Below are 27,098 nucleotides of genomic sequence, written 5' to 3'. Positions count from 1 at the left end.
TTAGTCTAGTGCCCAGATTGAGAGGTCTAAATACCATTTCCAGCTTCTGGAGGCAGCCTGTATTTCTTGGCTTACAGGTTCTTCCTCCACTTTAAAGCCGGCAAGCAACACAGCATCTTCAAATCTCTCAGGCTCTGACTTGCTCTTCTGTTTCCTTCTCTTTAAAAGACACCAGTGATTACACTGGGCTTACCCAAATAATCCATGATATTCTCTTTATTTTAAGGTCAGCTGATTAGCAACCTTAATTCCATTTGCAACCTTAATTCCTCTCTGCCATGTAAAATAACATATTCACAGGTTCCAGGGATTCAGACCTCAGCATCCTGGGGATGTTGTTATTCCACCAGCCACAGGTTGCTAAAGTCATTGTATTATTTCAGAAGAACAGCAGAGATATTGATTAAACTTGGACTTGTATATTACCTATACATGTTAAAATGTGTAGGGCAAAATCCTAAGGAATCCACTAAAAAACCACAGGAACAATTTCAGTAGGGTTTCAGAAAATAAGACCAATATATAAAAATCAATTGTATTTCTGTAATTTGCAATTAACAATCCAAAAATAAAATCAAGAGGACAATTCTATTTACAATACCACTGATAAGAATAACATATGCAGGAATAAATATAGCCAAATAAATGCAAGATTTAAACACTGAAAACTATGTAATACTGTTGAAGAAATTAAAAAAGACAAAAATAAAAAGAAAGACATCCAGTGTTCATGGATTGGAACACTGAGTATTATTAAGTTGGCAATACTTCTCAAATTGATCTACAGATTCAAAGCAATGCCTATCTAAATTACACCTGGTTTCTTTGCAGAAGTTGACAAACTCACCCTAAAATTCATATGGAAATTCAAGGGACCCAAAATAAGTTTTTTAAAAAAGAACAAAGTTGGAAACATTATACTTCCTGATTTCGAAACTTACTACAAAAAGCTACAGTAATCAAAAGACAGTGTGGTACCAGTATACTGATCGATATATAAATCAGTGACATAGAATTGAGGGTTCAAAAACAAACACATACATTTATGGTCAATTGACTTTTGACAAGGATGCCAAGATAATTGTATAGGAAAAGAAACCTTTTCAATTAAATCATACTGGGATAACTGGATATCCACATGCAAAAGAATGAAGTTGGACTCATTCCTCATATCATACATAAAAATTAACTCAAAATGGATCACAGACTTACATGTATGAGCCAAAACTAGAAAACTCTTAGAAGAAAACTCTAAGCCCCCTTTCACAGGCACCTAGTACCTGGAATTCTTGAGCCTTTATAAGATAGTGATATGGATTAGCTTGCGCTTTCATTCTCTTTCTACAAATAGTTTTCAGTTTTCTCTTCTAAATATTTATCAACTTGCTTTCTAGCTTCCTAAATTTTGTTAGCATCTTATATCCCTACTCTTCTTTGTCCTTTAGCTTTATTCCTTTTTCCAAATTACTATAACTTAATGACGTTTGAGGAGACAATGGAGATAAACACGGGAATTAATTTCTACACCAAGCCTCTGGGATAGCTATTATTATCCCCATTTTCCAAAGGCCAATGGAGTTTAAATAACTTGTCTAAGACCATGACAAGTAGCTGAGCTAGAATCTGACTCTCAGGGTTATTTCCTTACCAGTTTTCAATACTATCCTCAAAATAATATTAAGTTCCCCATTCTTGAAATCATCAAAGCTGGCAATGCACACCCTGAAAATCCCTAGGAAGAGAAATGGTTCCTGCTGTAGGGATAGTAATGATTGGGAGAAGAACCTTGTAGCAAGGTTGAGCACCATGTAGACTAAGAACAAAGTCAAGGTTTAGAACTATTATGATCATGATCAGAGGGAGCTGAAGAGTGAAGTGAGAAGGAAGAATCAAGGAAAACTCTCAAGTTTTCCTGATGCCATTCACAGACAGAGAATACAGAAGGTCTTCTTAAAGAGTTCTAATTTATTAAATACTGATTTACCATGTGCTTGAAAATCCTAGCTCCCATTACTATTACTTTTCTGTGTTGAGCATCGTGGAATCCAAAAATGGAAACAGAAGCATTTCACAAAATGTCTTGCATTAAGCAGAACAGGACACTTACAGCCCAATATATGATGTGCTTTCAAGCAAATAAATGAAACCTTACCTCACTTAAAACCATCTTCAGATAAGATACTTAAGCCATAGGAACCTCCAACCTGCTGAGTCAGACCACATAAAAATATACTTTGCTTAAAGTGCATGGATAAACACAGACTGCTGTAGCACAGGGAGAACAGGTGTAATCTTATACCTTTGATAATAAAGAATTGTACTTTGCCTAAATTAGAAAATAAATTTTCTAAATTTTATTTCCACCTTTCACCCAACAGGAAAACAACGTAATTATTAACTTCTTTTTCTACAACTCGAAAAGTTAAAAAAAAAAAAAAAAGATATAATGACAACTTTTCTAAAATGATCTGGCCTCAAACAAAAAAAAAAGCCACTGAAACACCATTTATGAAAGCAAGAGAACAGACAGAATATAGACTTCTTGATGTTTTGCAAAGGCTAATGCAGTTGCTTACCCTCAAAATCAACGTGTGTGGCATTACCCAATAATCAGCATTTATGTAAGCTACTATTCTGCCAAAACAGCAAGAAAACAAGCAGGTTTCAAGTTTAAAAACCAATGAGGTTCATATAAAAGCCTCTAATGAAGTATATTTCAGACCAACAGCCATACGATCCCCTCCCCAGACTCATCTGAATGTCATGATGATCTAGAATAAAAGACATACTTCAGACCAGGCGCGGTGGCTCACACCTGTAATCCCAGCACTTTGGGAGGCCAAGGTGGGTGGATCACGAGGTCAGGAGTTCGAGACCAGCCTGACCAACATGGTGAAACCCCATCTCTACTAAAAATACAAAAATTAGCCGGTTGTGGTGACATGTGCCTGTAAACCCAGCTACTCAGGAGGCTGAGGCAGGAGAATCGCTTGAACCCGGGAGGCAGAGGTTGCAGTCAGCTGAGATTGCGCCACTGCACTCCAGCCTGGGTGACAGAGTGAGACTCTGTCTCAAAAAAAAAAAAAAAAAAAAAGACATACTTCATAAGCAAACAGTAAATATCATTAGGGCAATCATTTCAGAGCTTCTTTCCAGTCACAATTTGCTTATATAAGCAGCTAATTTAATCTCAATTCAATTGAAGAGACATTTTGAGTATGTCCTGCATGGCAGGCCCTGATATACTTCCTAGGCGCTAGGGAAACAAGCAGACTAGAAGCTCCCATTGATTAAAATTTAGTCCTTTCCTTCAAAGAGCTCATGCAGGGGGGAAATAGGTAAACAGTCACTGTACACTACGGCTATGAAATAATCCATCAGAGCTCATAAATGGCACATCCAGTCTTTCTTGTGGAACACATGTTAATATAATCAGATGGGAAAAGGATTCACAAGGATGATATCTGGCGTGAAGATTTTGTTAAATCAAATGCTATAAAAATTTAAAGTACCACCCTTACTAACCATCAATCTGGTTAGGGAAGAGGCAAAAGTACAAATCCTCTAATTACCCACAAAAGATTAGAATTCCCAATAATCAGTGAAAAAATGTTAGTATAGAGATTTTCCAACTTAAAAATGAGTTGATGGTGGGAATACCAAGACACATTTCTCCCAACAGTGTTATAAAATATTGGTAAATTCTATGAGTAGCTCCACTCCCAAGCCTACTTATCCACAATATGCTAAAATGCCATTTTTTATGAAACCCACCTAATAATATAGTTCAGTTAATTAACAGAGAAAAACTCAATTAAAAGTGGTTTTTATATATAATGAACAATGGTTCTTATGCTTAAGGAAAAGCTGTTTAATTAAAGGAATGAAAAGGATTAAATGAAACAAGCTAGACATGTATATGTACTAGGCACTTTATAAGCATTATACAAATTTAATCCTCACAGCCACCTAAGATATATTTCTTAAAAGAATAAAGACAGAGAGATATAAATATGGAATCACAAAAGAATATAAATAGGGCACGAGTTCATTTTTGCAAGCTTTCAATAATCATATTTTTTAAATTTCACTCTAAGTCTATGGCTCCTCCCTCCCATTTACTTCTCTATTAAACTCAGGATGGACAATTCTAAACTATTGCTATTGGGAAAATGTGATGTTTCCATTGCATCTGAGTGTCATTCATTCACTCAACAAATGTTTATTGAGCTCCTAAATGCTAACTGCCTTAGGACAAGTAAATAACATACAAAAGGAGTTTACAATTAAGAAAACTAAACAAGCAGATCACAATCTTGTTGCTAGAATAGACGAAATACAGTATGTACAAGGCACCATCAATTTGTAAGATGAAAAGCTATGAAAAAGAATTTGTAAGATGAAAAACTAAGAAAAAGAACTATCAAGTATGACACAATACTTTATCACTTAGAATTCATTTTACATTTTTTATATAAAAAAGAATTCATTCTATTTTTCTATAGAAGAAATAGCTCTTTTACACTTACTAGATCCATTATATATTACTTATGGAGACATATATATAATATATATAAATGAAAGCAGAATAAAATACTTAAGGTATTCCTGACCATTTCTTCATAGTTGGAGTCCCACTCTCTTTTGAATCACTTGGACCAATATAGTTTTCTGTGCCTCACAAGAACATTGGTGATGGAATGTTTCATATAACTAAACACTAGTTCATATGCCAGCTTTACAATTATTTAGAGCTATCTTACTTTTTTTGTTGTTGTTTTGTTTTGAGACAGGGTCTCCCTCTGTCATCCAGGCTGGAGTACAGTGTCACGATCATGGCTCACTGCAATCTCAACCTCCTGGGCTCAATTGATCCTCCCACCTCAGCCTCTCCAGTGGCTGGGACTATAGGGACATGCTACCACGCCTGGCTAATTTTTTAACTTTTTGTAGCGATGTGGTCTCACTATGTTGCCCAGGCTGGTCTCAAATTCCTGGGCTCAAGCAATCCTCCCACCTCGAACTCCAAAAGTGCTGGGATTACAAGTGTGAGCCACTGCACCAGCCCATACTTTTTTTTTTTTTTTTGGTAGAGACAAGGTCTAGCTATGTTGCCCAGGTTGGTCTTGAACTCCTGAGCTCAAGCAATCCTCCCACCTCAGCCTCCCAAAATGTTGGGATTACAGGCATGAACTATGGTGCCTGGCCTTAGCCTCACTTTTGACTCTCACTTTAGGAATGTTGCTCAACCCACCCGATTGAACACCCACGCCTCCTCACAAGCATTCAGTTCTTAGTGGTTAAAAGAGCAGTCCAGTTTTACCTCTAAGAAGTTCTCAACATGTATACGTTTTGTAAATTTTGATTCTGGTTTTGGTGTTCACTTATGTTCAGGCAATGAGAACCATGTTAGAATTGTTACCTGACCAACAGCATTGTTAAGACACTATCTCCCAATGCTTTAGGAGGCCAAGGTGGGCAGATCTCTTGAGCTCAGGAGTTTGAGACCAGCCTGACCAACATGGTGAAACCCTGTCTCTACTAAAAATACAAAAATTAGCCAGGCGTGGTGGCACACGCCTGTAAACCCAGCTACTCGGGTGGCTGAGGCAGAAGGGTTGCTTGGACCTGTGAGGCAGAGGTTGCAGTGAACCGAGATCATGCCACTGCACTCCAGCCTGGGTGACAGAGTGAGAACTCTGTCTCAAAAAAAAAAAGACATTATCAATTTAAATGTAAAAAAGAAATGTATCTTAGAATTGAGGAAATACAGTAAGTTTCCATTAGACAGTTTTCCAATTTAAATAATATTTCTACACATAAATCATCTCATTTTCTCCTCAAAAATTCTATGAGGCTAGCATTATTATCTACATTTAAAAAAAAATAAAGTCAAGTTTGCACCAGTTAAGCGGTAAGTAGTAAAGCCAGGAAGAGAATCCTAGTTTGTTGATTTTAAAACCTACCTTCTTTCTACTACAAGACAGTAGAAGTACAGAACTAACTGGGTTGGCAAACTACAGCCTACGGGAAATCCAGCCCACCACCTATTTTTGCATGGCCCAGGATCAGAGAATGATCTTTACATTTTTAAAAGATGGAGGGCAGGGGGAGAAGAGAGACTAATGACATGTAGAAATTATGTGGAATTCAAATTTCAGTGTCCATAAAGTGTTGTTAGAACACAGACACAGTCAGTTACATATTGTCTGTGGCTACTTTCACTCTAAAACAGCAGAGCTGAGTAGCTGCAACAGAGACTAACATGGCCCACAAAGCCTAAAATACTATCTGGCTTTTAACAGAAAATGTTTGCTGATTCCTGGTAAAATGACAGGTGCCACCAAAGGACAGAAAATAGAAAAATCAGTGCAAGCTGGACTGATCAGAAAAAGCTTCAGAACTTTATTTTAAATGAATTTGTGCTATGTGTCCATTAAATTAAATTTTACAAAAACATTTAACTGTGTTACAGTAGAAAGCACAAAGAAACAAAGGTCCTTGCACTACAGGAGTTCTAAATGTTATTGAGGAAACACACAAAAATCTGCATACAATTATCTTCGATAAGTCTGACACAGTAACGGTGAAAAAGTACAATACCAATGCAAACAATTGATGAGTGGAGATGCCAAAATTGTTACAGGTGCTCAGAGAAGAGAGAGCAAATGAATGAACTAAAGTAGTCTGAAAGTGCTTCATGAGTTTTAAAGATGGGTAGGAGTTGAAAAAGTGAAGAAAATGGAAGGCATTGCCAACAAAATAAACTTGGCAATTGTTAAGTGCAAGAAACACTTAGGAAAGTAACACTGCTTAGGACATGACTTTGGAGCGCTTTTAACACTAGCCTTTAATGGTGGACCACTTGCTCTGGTCCCTAAACTTGGTGAAGGTGCTTGGAAAATAGTCTTCGCTCTTAGAGAATAAGTGATAAATTGGGCAAGGGCAGAAAAATTGAATACTATAAAATAAGGCTAGTGTGAAAATAATTGCTAATTGACATTTGCTGTCTTATAATAATGGACTTGCTCTCAGGTTTGGGGAATCAAAGAGGAAGACATAAATTGTCAAATTTTGATAAAATAAAAGTAACAAGCCTGAATCTGTACATATCATGAGACCTATTACAAGCCTATTACAAGACCCATTACAAGAGTTTCAACCATATAATTATTTTAAATCTCAAAGTAACATATTGTAAACACAATACATTTTACCTAAAAGCTGGTATTGAAATAGAGACTCTATTATTCTATGAGGTATAACCGCTTTTAGGAGAAAGGCAGTATAGCCCTAGTTATAACATCTTAAGGGAACTGGTGGGGAAATAACGTAGTTCTTATAGAATGGGGTTAAATAGGCCAGGATTTGGGTTTCTCGTTCAGTTATCACTAAAGGAGACAGCATTCTAGGCACCAGCAAAATTCAGACACAATTCCTACCCTTATGAACCTCAACAGTTTTGAAGAATACAGTTGACCAATAATTACAATTCAGAGGACTAAGGAGAATAGAGAATGTTCTGCTTGTCCACAATGTGATATGCCTACTAGGAGATAATGACCAAAACCAACAAAATTATATGATCAAATCCTAAGGAAAGCCAGGAGAAAGGAGAGAAAGGGGAGAAAGGGAAGGAGGAAAAACCTTCCTTGCCTAGAGAACAATAACCGAGAAATGTAAGTTGTATGTTTTTACATGAATGTCTCAAACCTAAACAGGAATAACACATCAACATCTAGGCTGCTTAAATCTGTTAAGAGAGTTATTGATGAGTCATGAATGGGCACAGTAGCAGTCTTAATCACTGTTGTCACAAATTCTGTCAAAGTCTAGGAGTCTGGTAGTGGAGGCTAAATACTGAAATTTAATTGCAGCCAGCTATTTAAATCAAGGCACCACTGTTTTTAAAATGTCCTTATTAGCAGTACTTTGAAGAGAATGAAAAGAAAGCAACCAGATGGCTGGCTGAGGGTTGTGGTAGGTCTGAAGTGTTACTTACTCCAAGGCATGCCATTAAGCAGCAGACTTCAGGATTCTAAAAACTACATCATGAATCATGCTGTTAGAGATCATCTAACTCAAATCTTACTTTATGAAAGGAAACAACTAGGTGTTTATTACGTACCAAGCATGGTTTTGAACAGTACCATTAAAGTATTCTCATTTTAAGGTGACTCAGAAATACTAAATAACTTTCCCAGAGCCATTTTTGGTAGCACCGGAGCTTGGATTTGACTTTTTATTTTATAATTACTATTTTTAGAGATAGGGTCTCATTCTGTCTCCCAGGCTGGAGTGCAGTGGCACGATCACAGCACACTGCAACCTCAAACTCCCAGGCTCAAGTGATTCTCCCATCTCAGTCTCTCAAGTAGCTGGGACTAACAGGTGTGCACCACCATGCCCGGTTGTTTTGTTTTGTTTTAGTACAGACAAGTTTTTCCTATGTTGCCCAGGCTGGGGAGCTTGGATTTAAACAAGTACGTCAGGTGCCAAAGCGTTCTTTCTTTCCATGATAATGAGGCCCAGGAAGAGAAACTGACCAGAGTCATACAACTTGTTAGTGGCAGAGAGAGGATGTCTACTTAAACCTGGAAAAAGTCTATGGCCAAAAACACACACAGAAGCATATAGGAAAAGAACTGATAAGTAAACAACTTCGGTCTTCTGGTGTGGTTTGAAATGATTGGAATTTTCAATATAATCTCTTATTCAATCTTCAAAATATATTGGTAGAATATACCTGTAACTTGTAATCAATATTGTATTTGAAGAATATCTAAGTGTGGCCACCCTCTTAATAGAACTATTAATTAAAAGTTTCTTCTCTTAAAAAAAAAAAAACTATTTTGTAGTTTGAAGGAAACAGTCTTTCCCAAACAACTACAGATGTTTTCTGAAATCTGACATCAAGTAGCATAACAAGGAAGGCTCATTAGGTTTAAAATAAAAGAGCAAATTACCCAATTTTGGAGATACTAAGAAGAAAGAGTTTGCTGGCAATAAGCAACAATGGAAAAATGGACTTTTACTCAGAAGTTCTGAAATGAATGTCAAGGGGCTGAAATCTGGCAATAAGGGGCAGGGGAGTTGGGGGTGGGATTATTACTTCCTCCACTTACACTGCAATGAAAACAGTAGGGAAGTTGAAATCAGAAGATTAGGCTTCTCCACTTGTTAAACCTCAGGATTTGGGCCAGATGCTGTTTATTCTCTATTCCAGACATTACCTGCCCACTTCCCACTCTCTCTTCCCTAACAGAATTGTAATACTTTTGTTTAAGCGGCTAGTGGAGATCTCTTGTCTCTCCTCCAGTCCAAGGGAATGAATCAAAATTGGTCTAAACCAGTCATAGTTAATCCCATTCCCTACTGCCAGTCATTGGTTTTAGGATGGGTATGTGAACAGTTCTGGACAATAAGACTTAAGGGAAAAATCTGTTGGGGAGCTTGCATTTCTGGGAAAAAATTAAAAGACAAGCTTAGCTAGGAAAGGACTTTGGCCCCCGTTTCTTTTTATTTGTAAAGATAAGATAGAAGTAGAGTGGCAGCAGCCATCCTGCAACCATAAGGTGACAAGCAAGAGAAGGAAAAGCCACCATTCTAAGGATGGCAAAAGAAAGGATGCAAAAAGCCTGGGTCCTGAATGAAATTGTTTAGCAACTGAATGAACCCTGGAACATCCTATCGATAATACACGTCCTTGTAGTTTAAACTACAGTAAACTGATAACAGCAAATTAGATTGTTTCACATCAATATAATGTTGCTAATGTGAGTTTGGGGATTTTTGTAGATTTAACTGTATTTAAATAGTAAATCTACTGAGTTTCACAATTATTTAAGAGTACTATTGAATTTAAGTAATATTAGATTGAATATAACTTAGGTCAATACTTGGAATCTGAAATATATTTTCTTCAAAAGGGATTCATACAAATTGAAAGATACCATATTTCTTCAAGGAACATTCAACATCATAAAAACGTTTATTCTAAATTAATGTTTGTATTTAATGTAATCCCAATAAAAATACTATCAGGATTTTTTTCTGGCACTAGTCTATGGGATTAGAAAGTTTATTTGTGAGAAAAAAACAAGAGGAACCACGAAAATCCTAAAAATGAATGAGTGGTAAACAACCTCTACCACCCATCAAAACATATTAATAAATCCTCTAATTAAAAGTACAGTAGTGGCACGTAAAAGAAACTCCACAGACCCGGATCTATATAGAAATTTGGCATATGACAAAGGTGTCATTTTAATCAGTGAGAAAGAAGACTTTTTTTTTTTTTTTTTTTTGAGACAAAGTCTCACTCTGTGTCCCAGGCTAGAGTGCAGGGGCATTATCTTGGCTCACTGCAACCTTTGCTTCCCGGACTCAAATGATCCTCCAGAGTAGCTGGGACTACAGGCACACACCACCACACCCAGCTAAATTTTTGTGATTTTTGTAGAGAAGAGGTTTCACCATGTTGTCCAGGCTGGTCTCCAACTCCCAAGCTCAAGTGGTCCGCACGCCTTGGCCTCCCAAAGTGCTGGGATTACAGGCATGGACCACTGAGCCTGGCCAGGACTATTTCTTTATTGTAGTGAAATTTACATAATGGGTAAAGGACTAAAAAATTTAATAAATGATGAAAACAACTAGATAGCCTTTGGATAAAAGTAAAATGTCTTCTTTTCCTCACTTTGCATATCAAGATAAACTTCAAATGGATTAAAAAAAAATTGGCTCATGCCTGTAATCCCAGCACTTTGGAAGGCTGAGGTGGGTGGATTACCTGAGGCCAGGAGTTCAAGACCAGCCTGGCCAACATAATGAAACCCCGTCTCTACTAAAAATACAAAAATTAGCTGGGTGTGGTGGTGCATGCCTGTAATCCCAGCTACTTGGGAGGCTGAAGCAGGAGAATCGCCTGAACCCGGGAAGCGGAGGTTGTAGTGGGCCAAGATCACACCACTGCACTCCATCCGGCCTCGGTGACAGAGCAAGACCCTGTCTCAAAAAAAAAAAAAAAAAAAAAGGACACTACACAGGTACCAGGAAAAAATATAAATGATTCCTTTATGACCCAAAAAAAGGAAAAGCCTTTCTGTGACTCAAGATCCAGAAGCAATACATGCTGGGAGGAAGGGAAGATGCTAATGAGTAACGAGTTTATGGGAGGATGAAAATGTTCTGCAATTAGTGGTGGTAATTGTACAACCGAGTGAATATACTAAAAATCACTGAATTGTACATTTAAAAGAGTGAATTCTATGGCATATAAATTATAATTTTTTAAAAATCTAATGAAAAAATTAAAAAAAACAAATACTGGGATTTGATTATTTTAGTAACTCAATTTGTGACCTTGAGCAAATCACTTCACTTTGCCCTTTATTTCCCCATCTGTGTGAACAGCTCATTAATGCCTTCCTAAGAGGCCTGATATCCATAATAAATTTAAGAAGATGGATGAAAGACTATCTAATCAGATATGAATAAACATACAGCTTGTGGGGACAAAAAAGCTGATAACATAAGAAACTGAAAGGAGAGCTTCCACATAAACTATGAACCTTCTTCACAGTTCTCAATGTATAATTATCTACTAGCTATCATTCCTTAAGAGCTTATGTGTCAGTGTCAGGAACTATAAGTGCTTTTTATGTATTATCTTATTCTCACAGCACTCTCAGGTAAGCAGAAGTATTCTCATTTTAGAGATAAGAAAATAGACTATGAGAAGTTAAATGACTCGACCAATGTAAATACCTAAGTTGGGCTTCAAACTTAGATCTTTGTCACTTCAAATACCAAACCCTTCAATGCAAGCTATAGAAAGAACAATGGACTAAAAATACGAAGCCCTGGGTTTGAATGTTGTTCCTGCCACATAATGATTCTGTGATCTTAGGCAAGTCAATGAACATTTCAGTTTTCTCATTTATTAAAAGAAAATATTAACTCCTGCCCTAGTTTACCTCATAGAATACAAAAAGGGACTACTATATACATGTCAGTTAAATCACTACAGAGCTGGGCATGCTAGCATGCATCCTCAGTCCTACCTACTCAAGAGGATGAAGTGGGAAGACTGCTTGAGCCCACGAGTTTGAGGCTGTAATGCACCAAGATTATGCCTGTGAAAAGCCACTGTACTTCAGCCTGGGCAACACAGCAAGACCCTATCTCTTGCAAAAGAAAAAAAAAGGAATTTAAGAGATAATAATAGAAAAGTAGAACTTTTTTTTTTTTGAGATGGAGTTTCACTCTTGTTGCCCTGGCTGGAGTGCAATGGCGCGATCTCGGCTCACCACAACCTCCGCCTCCCAGGTTCAAGTGATTCTCCTGCCTCAGCCTCCTGAGTAGCTGGGATTACAGGCATGTGCCACCACGCCAGCTAATTTTGTATTTTTAGGAGAGACGGTGTTTTTCTATGTTGGTCAGGCTGGTCTTGAACTCCCGACCTCAGGTGATCCACCCGCCTCGGCCTCCCAAAGTGCTGGGATTACAGGCATGAGCCGCCACACCTGGCCAAAAAGTACAACTACTGATAAACCAAAAACATGTTGAATAACGAATGGCTTTAATATTTTATAGTTCCTCTAATAGTAATAGTATATACAAAAGCAGTGACTTTCAAAAGATACTTCTCTCAAGCACACCAGGGGTGCAAAGCAAATAGGGATCTCAAATCTACTTTAGTCAGAGTAGCTCTAAAAGCTTTAATAAAGAAGTTCAAAACCACTATGTTTTTGGCAACATCCATTGGCATCTATTAAAAGGAAGAGTGACACCAGGATTTCAGGCCTTACCCAAGAGAAAATATTAGTGTACTGAAAAGTGAATGGATTCTAGAGACTAAACTTAGATTGAATCCTAGTTCTGCTACCTACTAGTTGGGTTACTTTTAATCTCTGGGTCTGAATGTCTTTACCCACAATGCAGGAAAATATTCACCATGCAGGTCTGTGGACACATTAAATAACATAAAGTTACCATTACAATGTCTGGCACACAGTACTTACTTTAAAAATTGCTATTATTAAATTATCCAACAATACTTTGGAATTACTAAATCTAATCTGAAAAACTGAATTATGGAAACTCATGAAAAATCACCAACTCAGAATATGCACCCTGAATATGCAAACATGCCTAAATAATGTTTAGTGAAATTGAAGGCAAGAGATCATGAAAAATAGTTAACAGTAAGCCACACAAGAGACTATCAAGAGAACAGGACTAACTTGTGAGTAACATAGATAGAGTGGAAGAATGGAAGTTAAGAAAAAAGCAAGTAAGCATAAAGAGACATAAAGAATGCTTTGAAATTGGTGTGAGACTTCATAAATTACGACTGAAGAAAAAGACTGAATCCTAGATTATATGCAAATGAGTAAGATACACAACTCAAAATAAGTATTCCCAGATGACAATTATGACTCCAAAATACACAATGAGTCTCACAGTCAAGAGACACAAGTCCTAGTCCTTAACGGCCCTACCGCTAAGCTTCTACGGTACCTTAGGAATATCTGAGTCTCAGTTCCCTCATTTATTAATACATTCCGTTATAGAATACAGAACTCTCTGAATATTGGGTTCCTCAACTACATGATGAAGTGGTGAAATGAGACCATGTCTATGCTTTCTCTCAGCTTTATGATTCTAAGGAGAAAGAGAATCTATATTATTACTACCATGAGACTTAGATGAAACCTGCTTATATACCAATAAAGTAGAAAAGAAAAATATGGGAAAATAAGCCATTTGAGGACCACACAAATATTCGCCAATATATGCTCTTCTCTTCACAATACTATCATAAAGAAAGGCCTTTCTAAAGAACTTTCTTTTCCAGGATAAGCAGTTAACCTAAACCAAGAAGACCAAAGCATCTATTTAAAAAGGTAAGTTGTCCAGGCACAGTAGCTCACTCCTATAATCCCAGTACTTTGGGAAGCCAAGTGGGGCAGATCACTTAAGGCCAGGAGTTTAAGACCAGCCTGGCCAACATGGTGAAATCCCCTCTCTACTAAAAATACAAAAATTAGCCGGGCGTGATGGTGCATGCCTGTAATCCCAGCTACTTGGGAGGCTGAGGCACAAGAATTACTTGAGCCCGGGAGGTGGAAGTTGCAGTGAGCCGAGATTGTGCCACTGCACTCTAGCCCGGGCAACAGAGTGAGACTCTGTCTCTAAAAAAAAAATAAACTGAAAAGTAATAAAAAATAAAAACGATAAATTACTAACAATTATACAATCTTCTAATCAGCAGATTTTCCTTTTATTTTCTCTCAGTATCTTCATCCAGTTCTTCAATCTTCAGAGAACTTGTTTCTCCAAAATGAGAAGCTGAGCTCTAATTAAGCTTATCTAAGGAATGTATAATTATTAAAAATCTGATTTTCTTATGTATTTGTATAGAAGGGTGCTGGCATACTGAAAAATCAAATTTATTTTAAGAAAGGCAGCAACTAAGATATTTAACAACAATTAATGTTACATTACTATTAAACTCCAGGTTAGTTTTCCCAAATAATGTTATGGGTCAGTTTCCAAATTCTCTTTATTCATGTCCAACTTTTCTGTCTTCCAAAGCCAAAACAATCTTCACTTTACCTTCTATGTAGCCTTCTACCTCTATTGTGCGTCTATCTCTCTATCTCCTCCTGCTAAAGTTTTCTCATTTTTCTACTGCGTATCATAGCAGGTCTCCACTCAATTCTTAGTTTCCTTCCCTGGTTTTTCCACCCATTTTTCCCATTCCTTTACCCCACTGTTTTATAGGATTCTCCTTTCTTTCCATCCCTAGGACTTACTGTCACAGTACTGCATCTCCTACTCTCGCCTCCTTTTTGATAAGTTTTTACACATATTACTTCTTCAGAACCTAAGGTTTCTCCTCTGTAGTCCTTTTTCAAAGAATATCTACCAATTCTTCTCTAGAATCCCAAATATACTCTTCAGCCCTCATACCTAAGTATCTTTCCTACTCCTTTTCTCTTTACAGTCACTAATTCCCAGAATTCTGTCTGAAACTACAAATATCCCCTCAAAACCAAACGCCTATTCAATTCTCTCCACTTTCCAGCAATTACTTCTCCCATGTTCACCTCATTCTTTCTCCTCGGCCCAAGTATCCCCTAACCTGGCACAAGCCATTTAACGATCTAAAATTCCAAAACCTATCTCTTCTACATGGCTCTCCTTCCTTTCCAGCAAACTATTTCCCCAACTCCCAATGCTTCACTAATTCAAAGTCTTAGGCCAGTACGTCGCTTCCCTCAGATCTACTAGCCCAGCAAAAACTGATTGCGTAAATCTTCCTCTAAGCTTCCCAGACCTTACAACTGCAGCACTTCCATTCACCAAACCCTATTTATAGTCATCTCTCAATCTTTAGAGCCTATGGTCACTCTGTAAATTCTTCAGTCCTCTCCTTCTTCTCTCTCCCTTATCCTGTCCAGCTTCTCAGCACATTCCTACTACCCTTAACAATCTTCGTGGCTATGTTCTCCACCTTACCTTAGGCCTACTCCCTAAACTTTCTCATTCTCCCTTAAGAGACCTAATCTCACCTCTCATTCGCTGAATCTGTCTTTACACCTCTGGGAATTCTCTAGAATCGTCTGCTTCCTAGTTCTCCTCTTTCCTTCTCCAGCCCTGTCTCGAGTGTTTTCTACCCCCCTCAGCTTTTCTAGTATCTAGTTCTCACAGTGTAGATACTAGAACTCTGATAATATCTACTCCTCCCAAACCTTTCCTTAGTTGTTGGCCCAATTCCCCTCAACTTTTCTCTCAGTCATTCCCCACTTCCCTCCACCTTCCCTGGCCGATTCTCCTCCACCTTTGTCATCGTTCTACTCCCTTTTCTAAGCCTCCTTTATTGTGGAGGTGATTCTCAGATCCCTTATGTTAGTCTCTCAGCTTCCCCAACCTTTGCCTCATTCCCCTCTCCCCTCAACAACGTTATTTTTCCTCCAATTTCTATTGACTTGGCGCCTCCCCTAGTCCCCCAATCTGCCTTCTACTCCATCTAAATATCTCCAGGCCGCCAACATTTTCTCCTATCAGTAGACTCCTTTCCCGTGCCTCTCTGAACGCCCAGAGATACCATTCTCCAACGGCTGGGGCCTGGCCCATAGGGAGAAGGGGTATGGGTCACGTACCCCATTCGCATCTTGGCTCCGCTCTGACTGCCCCCGCTGCCGGGTAGAGGTGGGCGAGAGGGAAGGCGGCCGAGGTGCATGCTCTTTTCGAGGGCCGACATCGAGGGGAGGCTGCACGCACGTAGTCAAACAGTAGGCGAAGCTTCGTCCCACGTTGAGTGTGGCCCAACCGGTCACGACTCGCTCCCCTAACGACGCCCTGTCGCCTTTGGACAGCACCCAGCTACCCGTAGCACCGCCTACCGCCCACCGGCTCCGTAAACTCCACCCACTCGCTTCAGCGCTTCCACCGGAAGTGCGCAACAGCCCTCACACAAAGGAAGCTGGGTAACAGAGTATGAGAACTCCGCAGACTCCCGGCTGGGAACCCGACGACTTTCACCGGAAGGAGGAGCGCTCTTCAGGGCAATGCACCCTGCGCAATGGAGTCCACAAAGGGCGTATCCCTATGCGCTTGCGCAGCTGGAGGCGCCCCCCAGCCAACCCCGGAGAGGTATTGTAGCAAAGCGTCCTGGGTATTGTAGTGTATTGGAGGGAAGGCGTCTTGGCGCCTTCTCTTCGCACCGTTTTCCGGAGACTGTTAGAGGAAGAGTCGCTTTTTCCTGCCTCCCAGGCTGCCCAGCGGCGCCGGTTGCCGGGGAACGCAGGCGCCGTGGGGAGGGATGGCGGGAGGATACTGCTTAGGTGCTGGAGACGGAGTTGAGCTGGTGAAGAAGAGCTCGGGCTCATCATGAAACAACGAAAAGGCCAAGGGTCTGGGGGCAGCCGTGGGCGCAAAAAAAGAGGTAACCTGAGCGATCAAAGATTGAGGAAAGCGTAATAGGAGAGCAGGGTGTAAGGAATTTTAGGGAGACCCGCACCCCCGCTGGATAAACAAGAAAAGGGACGTAAGAAGGGAAATAGACAGGGAACCAGAAGGTTAAAAGGAAGGGCAATTGGCCCTCCAGAGAATGGAAAGGAATTAGGGGCTGGGGTAGGGGCCATAGACTGGCGATTAATGAGATGAAGGTTACCGGTAGGATGACTGTAGAGGAGAAGAACAAACAATGATGGGATTGGTTTTGATAACGAAGTGAAATGTATGTGTGTATGTAGCTTTCGAGGTCCACAGAGACAGGAAGAAACATAAATTGGCAAAGGGATTATATCATTTCTTGTGTGATTATGGGCAAGAATCACGTTTTATACATTACTGAATGACCAAGGATTAGTACAAAGCAGGACTCGGTAAATGTTAGTTGAATGAATGAAGTATGAAGGGCTCACTATGAGCAGGAGTTGGGAAAAATAATTGTATAGAGCCGGGAAGAGTGGGGAATGACAGGTGTGATAGGATTGGAGTGGGGGTAAGGGCATGACGATCTCCTGAAGGACCTGAGATCATGAAAGAGTGTGCAGCAGAGAGTCCTCATCAGGTTAGCAGCTCAAGGAGACACAAGCTCACCGAGTAGGGGATGTTAGCTGCAGTGAGAACAGTTAACCTAGGAACCCAGGGCAGATCAGGAAACTTGACATTGAATCTCTACAAGACTGCCTCGAATGGAAAAAGGACAGTGGGTGACCCTGCCTTTTTGCATTGTAGGCAGTTTAGCGAGAAAAGAAGTATTGGGAACAGTGATAGGACATTAGGCCATTGGGTTGAGGACTGAAGCTACAATCTGGGAATTACTCTTATCCAAGCTGTTTAAAGATTACTAAGGCAGTTTTGAGATACTGACTTTCCTGCCAGGAAAGATAGGAGGATCTGAGACTGAAGCATACTAGTGCTCCCTGTGTCAAAACAGTTAAGCATGTTTGGTTGATAATCGGAAAGTCAAAGTAGAAATAATATAACATAGCATAGAACAGAATACACTTTTTGCTATACCATTTCCATATGTAGAAATGTATACACAACTGTGTATAATGTTTATGTTGAAACTATCCATAAGGATTATGGTGGGTCTTTTCTCCACTATAGAGGGCAGAGGCGGTGTTTGCATTAGAAGTCCAAATAATTAGTTCTGATCTGATACATTCCATATATTTTCTTCTTTGAGGCATAACCACTCCTCAAAGAAAAGTCAAAGGAAAAAAAAGGTATAAATAATACAGGAATGGTTTCTTAAATCTCCTTTAAGTTTTCCCGAAAAGGTACTATGAATGAAAGACAATCAGGGTCATTAAAGGAAAATTTTTTAGAAAGTCATGATTAATTGCTTTGTTTACACTTTAATGTCTTTATGAAATCCAATAAATACTAAAGCCAATAAATATATGAACCCAGCACTGTGTTAAAAATAGTGGCAGAATCTGAAGATTAGATAGTCTGTGTCCTCACTGACTGTGTGATCTTGGCAGGAAAGAAAAGTTACGATTTAAGACGTTCTTCATTGAAGTGCTGAGTTGTATGATATAGTCTAAATCGTTTGTGAGTGAAGGGAGTTGTTGCTGTTTTATTGTTAGTGATTTTTTTTAAAAGAGAGTTAGATAAAGATTACATATCTTAAAAACCATAGATGTTGCAATAATTAAAACAACTGTACTTAGAAAAATTTCAACCATACTTAGAAAAATGTCAACTACTTCTGATACTTGTATTTTTCAAATAGTAACTCAATTAAAGAAAAGTTTATATTAGTGTGTCTTTGTTGGTATGTTCTTAACTTAGAGTAAATCAAATCAAACCTTAAATAATTAGTTATCAGAGTGGCTTACATGACCAGATAGATTATTCGGTGGTCTGATTTGATAGTTACTTCTCATATATTAGAATAATGAGTAGGATAAACCTTCTTTCTAAGTGGTGATAAATTGCTGAACTTAAGACTAAAGTGTTCTGTTTGTTTTCATTCAAAAAGCATATTATATGTTTTCTATATTTAGTCTAAATTTTGACTCAGTTTTCTTGGATTCCTCTACAGGTTTAAGTGACATTTCTCCATCTACAAGCCTGCCACCTCTGGTTGAAGGCCAGCTACGCTGCTTTCTAAAACTTACTGTTAATAGAGTCATATGGAAGATTGCAAAGCCTCCCACTTGTGTACTTGTCCGAGTGAGATGGTGGGGAGAAACATCAGATGGAACCCTCTTTTGTCCCAGGGATGCATTGCAGACTGAACCAAAAGCTGTGAGAACAACTACACGTTACGCTATTCGTTGTGGTCCAAAACAGTTTACCTCTTATCTAACAGGTATGTTATTGTTTTATCATTGCACCTGCAGACATAATACAAAGCATGTGGTTATATTGTCAGCAATAAGTGTTGTTGTGTACCTAGCATATATGGGCATTCTTAATTATTGAAGAGTCAAAGAGTTTTTATAGTAGACATTTTTCTTTGTAAATTTATTGAGTGTTACTGTGTGCCAGCAGTTTTGAAATGTATTACTTCTAATCCTTACAATAACCCTGAAAGATAGGTATTTTCTCTGTTTTATAGACAATTAAACAAGTTTGGAGAGATGAAATGAATACTTTCTAAGGTCACAAAGTTGATAAATGGCTGAATTAGGATTTGAACCCACTTCTGTCTGTCACCAAAACTCATGCTCTTTTTACTACACCATGCTTTTTTAGGTAATAACTGTAGTCTCAACTCTGGGGTTTACATTATACTCAAGGAAAGAGGATATAGATGTAAAATTTACCAATAGTACAAGATAATACATACTAAATGCCAAATGAATGGTTTAGTGAGTTAGTATTACAGATGTTCAGAAATGGAAAGCATCCCTCTGTAGGGAACCAGAAGCCAAGATGTCTTCATTTTTGTACAAGGAAAGTATTCTGAGTGTACTATGTTATTTCTTTATTCAGGTCAAGCTTTCACATAAATACATTTTGGATGATGGGGTTATTTATCAAGTCAATTCAGTTCAAGTCAATAAAATTCGAGCATTTATCATGTAAACATGGTTGGGCTCAGAATATTGGAGAGCCAGGGGTGAGTTAAAGATTAACTTGTCCTTGAGTAACTTACATTCTCTCAAGAAAAAATTTTTGAAACATCAACATGTAAAGAACAAATGCTGTAATTCAGTCATTCAAAAAATATGTTTAGCACATACTACACATTGTTTTAGGCACCATGAGGTTTACAAAAAAATCCAAAAAATTAATAAGAATGATCCCGAACTCTAACTTCACAAAAAAGTTTAGTTATTAATAGTAGGTTAAAAGCAGTAAGTGTGATTAAAAGATATAAATAATCTTGGTACTGTAAGCTTAAAAATTAAATCCTCAGGTAGTATTTTTATACAATATAACAAATGAGGAGTGATTAGAAACTCAATAAGAGAGAAGGTATTTATTAACATGGTAATCAACAGGTCAGACATTTATTTGAATATCTTATGGTATACTGGTGCATTGGACTTGGCATCCGAACATTTACATTGGTGTTACCAACTACATGATTTTGGGAAAGTCTCTTCCCATTTCTGATTTCTGTTTCCCCGTCTGTAAAATGGGATCATATAGTTGCCCTTCCATTTTCTAGATATTTGCACAAAGAAGCAACCCGGTTGAACGGGTTGACATCTAGACAGTCTAGAGTTTGAACTCTGGCTTCAGGACTAGATTGTTAGGTGATGCTGAGAGGTTCCTTAGCATCTCAGGGCCCCAGTTTCCTATTAGTTAGTTGGGAAAAATAGCACTTACCTGTCAGGAATTATTGTGAATACTAAATGAAAAAAATGTTTGTAAAGTGATCGGTCTAGTAGCTGACACATTGTAGGTACAAGTCTTATAAAAATATTAAGACTCAGGCAGCGTGTACAGAGATTTGAGATGTATTCCCTGCCCAAAAGGAACTTAAAGATTAGTTGAAAACAAAACTGACATACATGAAACAGTATTGAGCAATGCCAGACAGTATATAATTAAATGTCTGATTACTTGATACATATAGTAATATCATATGAATATTCTAGGAAGTTAATAAGGGCTAATCTTATGTTATTAAGAAGCCAGAATCCTGCTTCTACTCTATGCTCTTGCTGTTTGACTTTGAGCAAGCCATTTCGTTTTCTTGGGCCTTAATTTTCCCACCAGTAAATTGAAAGAGTTAAAACATCAAATGTGCCAGCACCCAAATTTCATAATTCTAGTTAAGAAAGAAGGCCATGGAAAAGGTAGAATTTCAATAGGAGACACATGAGGTGAAACTTATAAGTGACAGTCCAACTGTAGACATGACATGGTTTTTTTTTTTTAAGACGGAGTCTCACTCTGTTGCCCAGGCTGGAGTGCAGTGGCGCAATCTTGGCTCACTGCAAGCTCCGCCTCCCACCTCCCGGGTTCATGCCATTCTCCTGCCTCAGCCTCCTGAGTAGCTGGGACTACTGGTGCCTGCCACCACACCCAGCTAATTTTTTGTATTTTTAGTAGAGATGGGGTTTCACCGTGTTAGCCAGGATGGTCTCAATCTCCTGATCTCGCGATCTGCTTGCCTCAGCCTCCCAAAGTGCTGGGATTACAGGTGTGAGCCACCGCGCCCAGCCGACATGACATGCTTTTTAGAAAATGAAGCGATAAGAGGCTGAATGTGGTGGCTCACGCCTGTAATCCCAATACTTTGGTGGCTGAGGCAGGAAGATCACTTGAGGCCAAGAGTTCAAGACCAGCCTGGGCAAAACCCTGTTTCTACAAAAAAATTAGATTCCACATGCATAGCAAGACCCTGTTTCTACAAAAAAACATTTTTTTAATTAGCTGGGCATGGTGGTGCACACCTGTAGTCCCAGCTACTTGGGAGGCTGAGGTGCGAGAAATCACTTGAGCCTAGGAAGTCGAGGCTGCAGTGAGCTATGTTCATGCCACTGTACTCCAGCCTGGGTGACAGAGTGAGACCCTGTTTCTAAAAAAGAAAGAAAATGACAGAAAATGAAGAGATAAGACATCAAATATTAGTTCACAAAAGTGTGTGCTCTAACCAAAAACTTGGAAAAAGTATGCTATTTCTTAAGCTGTGTGGTAGGTATTCGCATTATTATTATTTTATTTACTCTTTTGTGTACATATTTCACTTAATACAAAATGCAAAGAGTAAACTAATATGTTGTCACATATTAGCATGAACCATATTTTTTTCTCAAGCCGTTTTTATTACACTTAAGGTATTAAGACAAGTGCAAAATAACCTTGTAATTAGGATACTGTATCAGTCAAAAAAGGAGAAGTCACTATTGTATGAAGAGATTTACAAATGAGTAAAATATATAGGCTGTGCCAGAATTAACATTTGAAATGAGATGGGGTTGCTCTTTTTTTCTAGGCTGGAGAGAGGTAGTAAGAACGATTATATGAGTTCCTCAGATAAAAATAACATATAAAAAAAGAGGAAATGTATCACATTTTACAGTTTTTGAAATACTTTCAAGTCTGTCATCTTATTTGATATTTAAAATCATTTTATTTATTTCTTCATATCTATTTTATTTTATTTTATTTTTGAGAAAAGGTCTCTCTCAGTCAGCCGGGCTGGAGTGCAGCGATGCAAACACAGTTCACTGTGGCCTCAACCTCCTGGGTTCAAGCAATCTTCCCACCTCAGCCTCCTGAGCAGCTGGGAATATAAGCACATGCCACGACACTCAGCTAATTTTTGTATTTTTTGTGGAGATGAGGTCTCATTGTTGTTCCCCAGGCTGGTGTCAAACTTCCATACCCAAGCAATCCTCCTGCCTTGGCCTCCCAAAGTGCTGGGATTACAGGTGAGCCACCATGCCTGGCCACTTTCTTCATATCTATTTTACCTTATTCTAAACAGAAGTTAAGGCAATTGCAAAAACATGTTAAGTACAGATTTCTGTTTAACTAATGAGAAAACCTTTACATTTTAAATCTTCATAACTTTTTGTGTACAGAAAGTGAAAATACAGTAGGAGAAATAAGATGAAGCCTCTGCAGAGCACTAGAAAGCATGCTCTGAGGCCCTGTACATTTGCAACGGGTATTATCCTGATTTTCTGAGTGACGAATTTGAGGTTCAAAGAGTTAAAAGTAACTAACCCAAGGTTACCCTGGCACCAACCCTAAATTCAGGGAGGCACTTGACTCTGAAATTATTGATACTTCTGTTGCATTATACTGCCTTAGGAAATAGAAGGATTATAGGATTCTGAGATATGCCTCATACTCTTACATCTTTCTTCCTTTACGTTTTATTCTGTTGCAGAAAATAGCAGCCATGAAAATGTTTGGAGCGTGGAACGACTAGAGTAGAAACTGAGAAAATTATGGCTACACTACGTGATTTTTACCTCTCTTTGATCAGATAGGATTCAGTTAGTAGGAATGTGAAAGACAAATCGGAGTAGGAATAGTGCTGGACAATAGGGATTCTAATTCCACAACAAGTGAAGTATAAAGGTCAGAAGTCTACTAAGAATTAAGCTTTTTGTCCTAGAAGTGATGAATAGTGTAGTGGACTTATAATTAAGTGTAGTGGACTTATAATTGGATAGAACTGAGTTTTAGCCCAGTTCTGTCAATTTAAAGCTGGGTGAACCTAGGAATATACATGACTTTGCAGAGCCTCTTTTATCCCCAAATGAAGACAGAAACACCTGTATCATAGAGTTGTTAAGAGAATTAATGAGATGTGGAAGACCCTGGCTGTTAGTAAATAGCCAATGAATACATGTTAGTCCATTTCCCTTATTCTTCATGTGTACATCATTTTATAGTCTACAAAGCACTTTTATATCTATTTGCTCATATGACTTTCAGATAACCCCCATGAGTGGTGTATTAGTCCATTCTCATGCTGCTATAAAGACATACCTGAAACTGGGTAATTTATAAAGAAAAGATGTTTAATTGACTCACAGTTCCACATGGCTGGGGAGGCCTCAGGAAACTTACAATCATGGCAGAAGAGGAAGCAAACACGTCCTTCACATGGCAGCAGGAGAGAGAAAAATGAGTGCCCAGCAAAGCAGGAAGCCCCTTATAAAACCATCAGATCTCGTGAGAGCTAACTCACTATCATGAGAACAGGATAAGGAGAACCGCACTTGTGATTCAGTTATCTCCCCTGGTCCTTCCCATGACACATGGGGATTATGGGAATTACAATTCAAGATGAGATTTGGATGGGGACACAGCCAAACCATATCAAGTTGTTACACAGGGACTATGATATGTCAAGTAATTTGCCTAAAGTCATTTACCAACCATTCAGCAACTACCATGTGGGAAGACACTGCACTGTACTAGTGTTGTGCTTGCAGCAACCCCAGTTTCTCACACAGCAGTGATGCGAATATTATGAGCCTACTTTACAGACAACCATGGCTTATACAGAAATAGCTTGTGAATATTGCAGTCAGAACACAATCACAAGTCTTCTAATAATAATTCCTACATGCTTTTCACTACAGTATTAACAAACCATTTCTCAACTTTGGTTAAGAAAATACCAGAAGTTAAACTGTTCTGAAATGATCTGAGATTCCTTATGCATACATTATATTTCTTCTCCTCTGGGCATGAAGGTATTAGTCTAAGTGACCAAAGAGTATAGTTGAGAAGTTTATTTTCATTTCTCTTGGTTCCAAGTGCTCTCAATAGCTCAGTGGTCCAGATATAACCCAAGAGTATGCAATTAGATACTCCTGGGAGGCAGGGACCAACCCTTGCAGCTGTGCAAGGGCAATCCTTTGTCAATTCAAAACTAGAAATGGTGAGAATGAAAACTGAGATTTGTTGCTCTGTGTGTCAAAACCAAAGCCTGAGTTCTTGGCAAATACATTTAACAATACTCTTTTAAGGGTATTTTTCTTATCAAATACTTGCTATGCTAAATATTTTTGTTCAGTTGATTTATTTTTTCCTCAGTGTGTGGTATTTGTTGTTCTTCTGTGAATCTTTATTGTTCTTTTGATCTTGGGTTCATACTCCTCTACCCCCAGAATGGTATGATAAGTGATTATTTGAAATTAAAATACTTTTTTAAGTTAAATTACTTTTTCCAGATAGTTTTGTTATCTCTGTTATAGTTTTTAAATCAGTTGTATTTTCTATCAGTTGTGTCACTTTTTTTATTAGGAAATACATGCACATGGTAAAACATTTTAAAGGTATGAAAGGTTACCAGTCTCTTGTGTATCTTTACACAAGAATATATTTACTTATAAAATAAATTCTATACTAATAAAAGCTCTTTGCATAATTTCTTTTATTTACACAGATCATATATATATACAGTCAGCACTTTTTTTTCTACTTAGCAATTCATCTTGGATGTTGTTCCATATCAGTATAGATAGAGCTACTTATATTCTTTTTATTACTTGATTTTTCACCATTTTGCCATTATTAAAAAAACACATTTTATTAAATATTCTGGTACATAGATCAATTTACAGCTTGTAAAATAAAGTTTAAGGAGTAGGCTAGCCTTGGTGCCTCATACTTGTAATCCCAGTACTTTGGGAGGCCAAGATCAGGGGATCACTTGAGGCCAGGAGTTTGAGACCAGCCTGGGCAACACAGTGAGACCTTGTCTCTACAAAAATAAAAAAAATTACCCCAGTGTGGTGGTGTGTGCCTCTAGTCTCAGCTACTTGTGAGGCTAGGACGGGAGGATCACTTGAGTCCTGGAGTTCGAGGTTGCAGTGAACTATGATTGTGCCAGTGCACTCCAGCCTGGGCAACAGAGAGACCCTGTCTCAAGAAAAAAAAAAAAAAAAAAGAGTAGAACTTCGTGGAAAAAGGAATGTGCTTTTGTAGTTTTTTGAGTTATTGCTGAATTGCTTTCTAGTTAGCCATCCTATTAGCAACTTATTAAAGTACCTAATTTCCCTCACTTTCACCAATGCAATGGTGTTATCCAACATAAAATATTTTTTTTCAAGTTAGAAAGCTTTTTCGCATATACCCCTCTACCCACGTCTTAAAAAAGAAAATAAAAGTAAATGAAAAATATCCATGTTGTAATTGTTTCTGGTTAGATATGGCTGTGCTGGTGCTGGAAGTAATCACCAAACTTGACGGTCTTCCAATTGGTAGAGTTCAGATCAATGGACTAGCTCAACTTTCTCCAACCCATCAAATCAATGGATTTTTTACCATTGTTTCATCAACGTCTAAGAAACTTGGAGAACTCCAGGTAAAAATATATTTTAATTATTTGCTGCATAGAATAAACTTTTTGGGCAGAAATAGTTGAGTCTGTTTGTAGAATGGATAGGTCCATGGCTCCTGTATATCATGCTAATTTCCACCTCATGCCTTTGCCCATGTTTTTACCCAGTAGACCTACTTTTGTTTCCCACTTATCCAAATCCTCTTAGTGCCTTAGTGCCATCTCAAGTTCCGAGAGTCCTTCACACCTCCTACTGCATTCATTCTTCTTGTACTCTTTTTTACATTCATAAAAGCATTAATTATATAATCATTGTACAGTTATAATTCTACATAGTTTCCAAAATTGTTTATTAGTAGGCTCTCTTTAATTCCTCTTCCTTTCAGTTTCTAGATTCCCTGAGAGGCAAGCCTTTGTTTTCTGTTTTGTTTTTCCCATAGCTCATAATATAGTACTGAACAATAATTGCTTGTTTGACTCATGTAAGTGGTGTCTTTGATGTATTCATTTATTGATTCAGCTTACTTTGTAAATTTTATTTCTAATTGACGCGTGATACACATATTTTTAGAGTACAATGTGAGGTTTAGATACATGTATACATTGCATAAGGATCAAATCAGGGTAATTAGCATATCCATCATCTCAAACATGTATTATTTTTCTTTGTGGTGAGAACATTCACAGTCTTCTCTTCTGGCTATTTTGAAATATACAGTTCATTATTGTTAACTGTATTCACCCAACTGTACAATAGAACACCAGAATTTATTCCTCCTAACGGTACGATAGTACCCATTGACCAACCTCTCTCCATCCTCCCTCCCTGCTACCTTCCCTAATCTTTGTTAACTAC

The 27,098-nt window shown here is 38.2% G+C and overlaps 2 protein-coding genes across 8 annotated transcripts in view; one reads left to right on the top strand and one right to left on the bottom strand.

The window, feature by feature from the left end:
- Positions 1 to 16,646, bottom strand: part of PPME1 (protein phosphatase methylesterase 1) — an 81,510-nt gene extending 64,864 nt beyond the window's left edge. The window contains exon 1 of one of the 2 annotated variants that reach the window (XM_004051793.5): positions 16,170 to 16,646. In XM_004051793.5, coding sequence (XP_004051841.1) covers positions 16,170 to 16,270 — 101 coding nt within the window. In that variant the 5' untranslated portion in view covers positions 16,271 to 16,646. The remainder of the gene's footprint in view (positions 1 to 16,169) is intronic. The other variant, XM_019036809.4, reaches the window with a different exon arrangement.
- Positions 16,541 to 27,098, top strand: part of C2CD3 (C2 domain containing 3 centriole elongation regulator) — a 159,139-nt gene continuing 148,581 nt past the window's right edge. For 2 of the 6 annotated variants that reach the window (XM_019036804.4, XM_019036807.4), the window contains exons 1-3: positions 16,541 to 16,662; positions 19,073 to 19,342; positions 26,109 to 26,266. In XM_019036804.4, the coding sequence (XP_018892349.4) occupies positions 16,578 to 16,662; positions 19,073 to 19,342; positions 26,109 to 26,266 (513 nt within the window). In that variant the 5' untranslated portion in view covers positions 16,541 to 16,577. Of the gene's footprint in view, positions 16,663 to 16,688; positions 16,955 to 19,072; positions 19,343 to 26,108; positions 26,267 to 27,098 lie in introns of those variants that run through there. The other 4 variants (XM_019036808.4, XM_055356775.2, XM_019036805.4 and 1 more) reach the window with 4 other exon arrangements.

Source organism: Gorilla gorilla, chromosome 9 (assembly GCF_029281585.2).
Source record: "Gorilla gorilla gorilla isolate KB3781 chromosome 9, NHGRI_mGorGor1-v2.1_pri, whole genome shotgun sequence".
NCBI classification, from domain to species: domain Eukaryota; kingdom Metazoa; phylum Chordata; class Mammalia; order Primates; family Hominidae; genus Gorilla; species Gorilla gorilla.
Note: the sequence above shows the minus strand (reverse complement) of the source record. Positions and strands in the feature narration are given on the sequence as shown.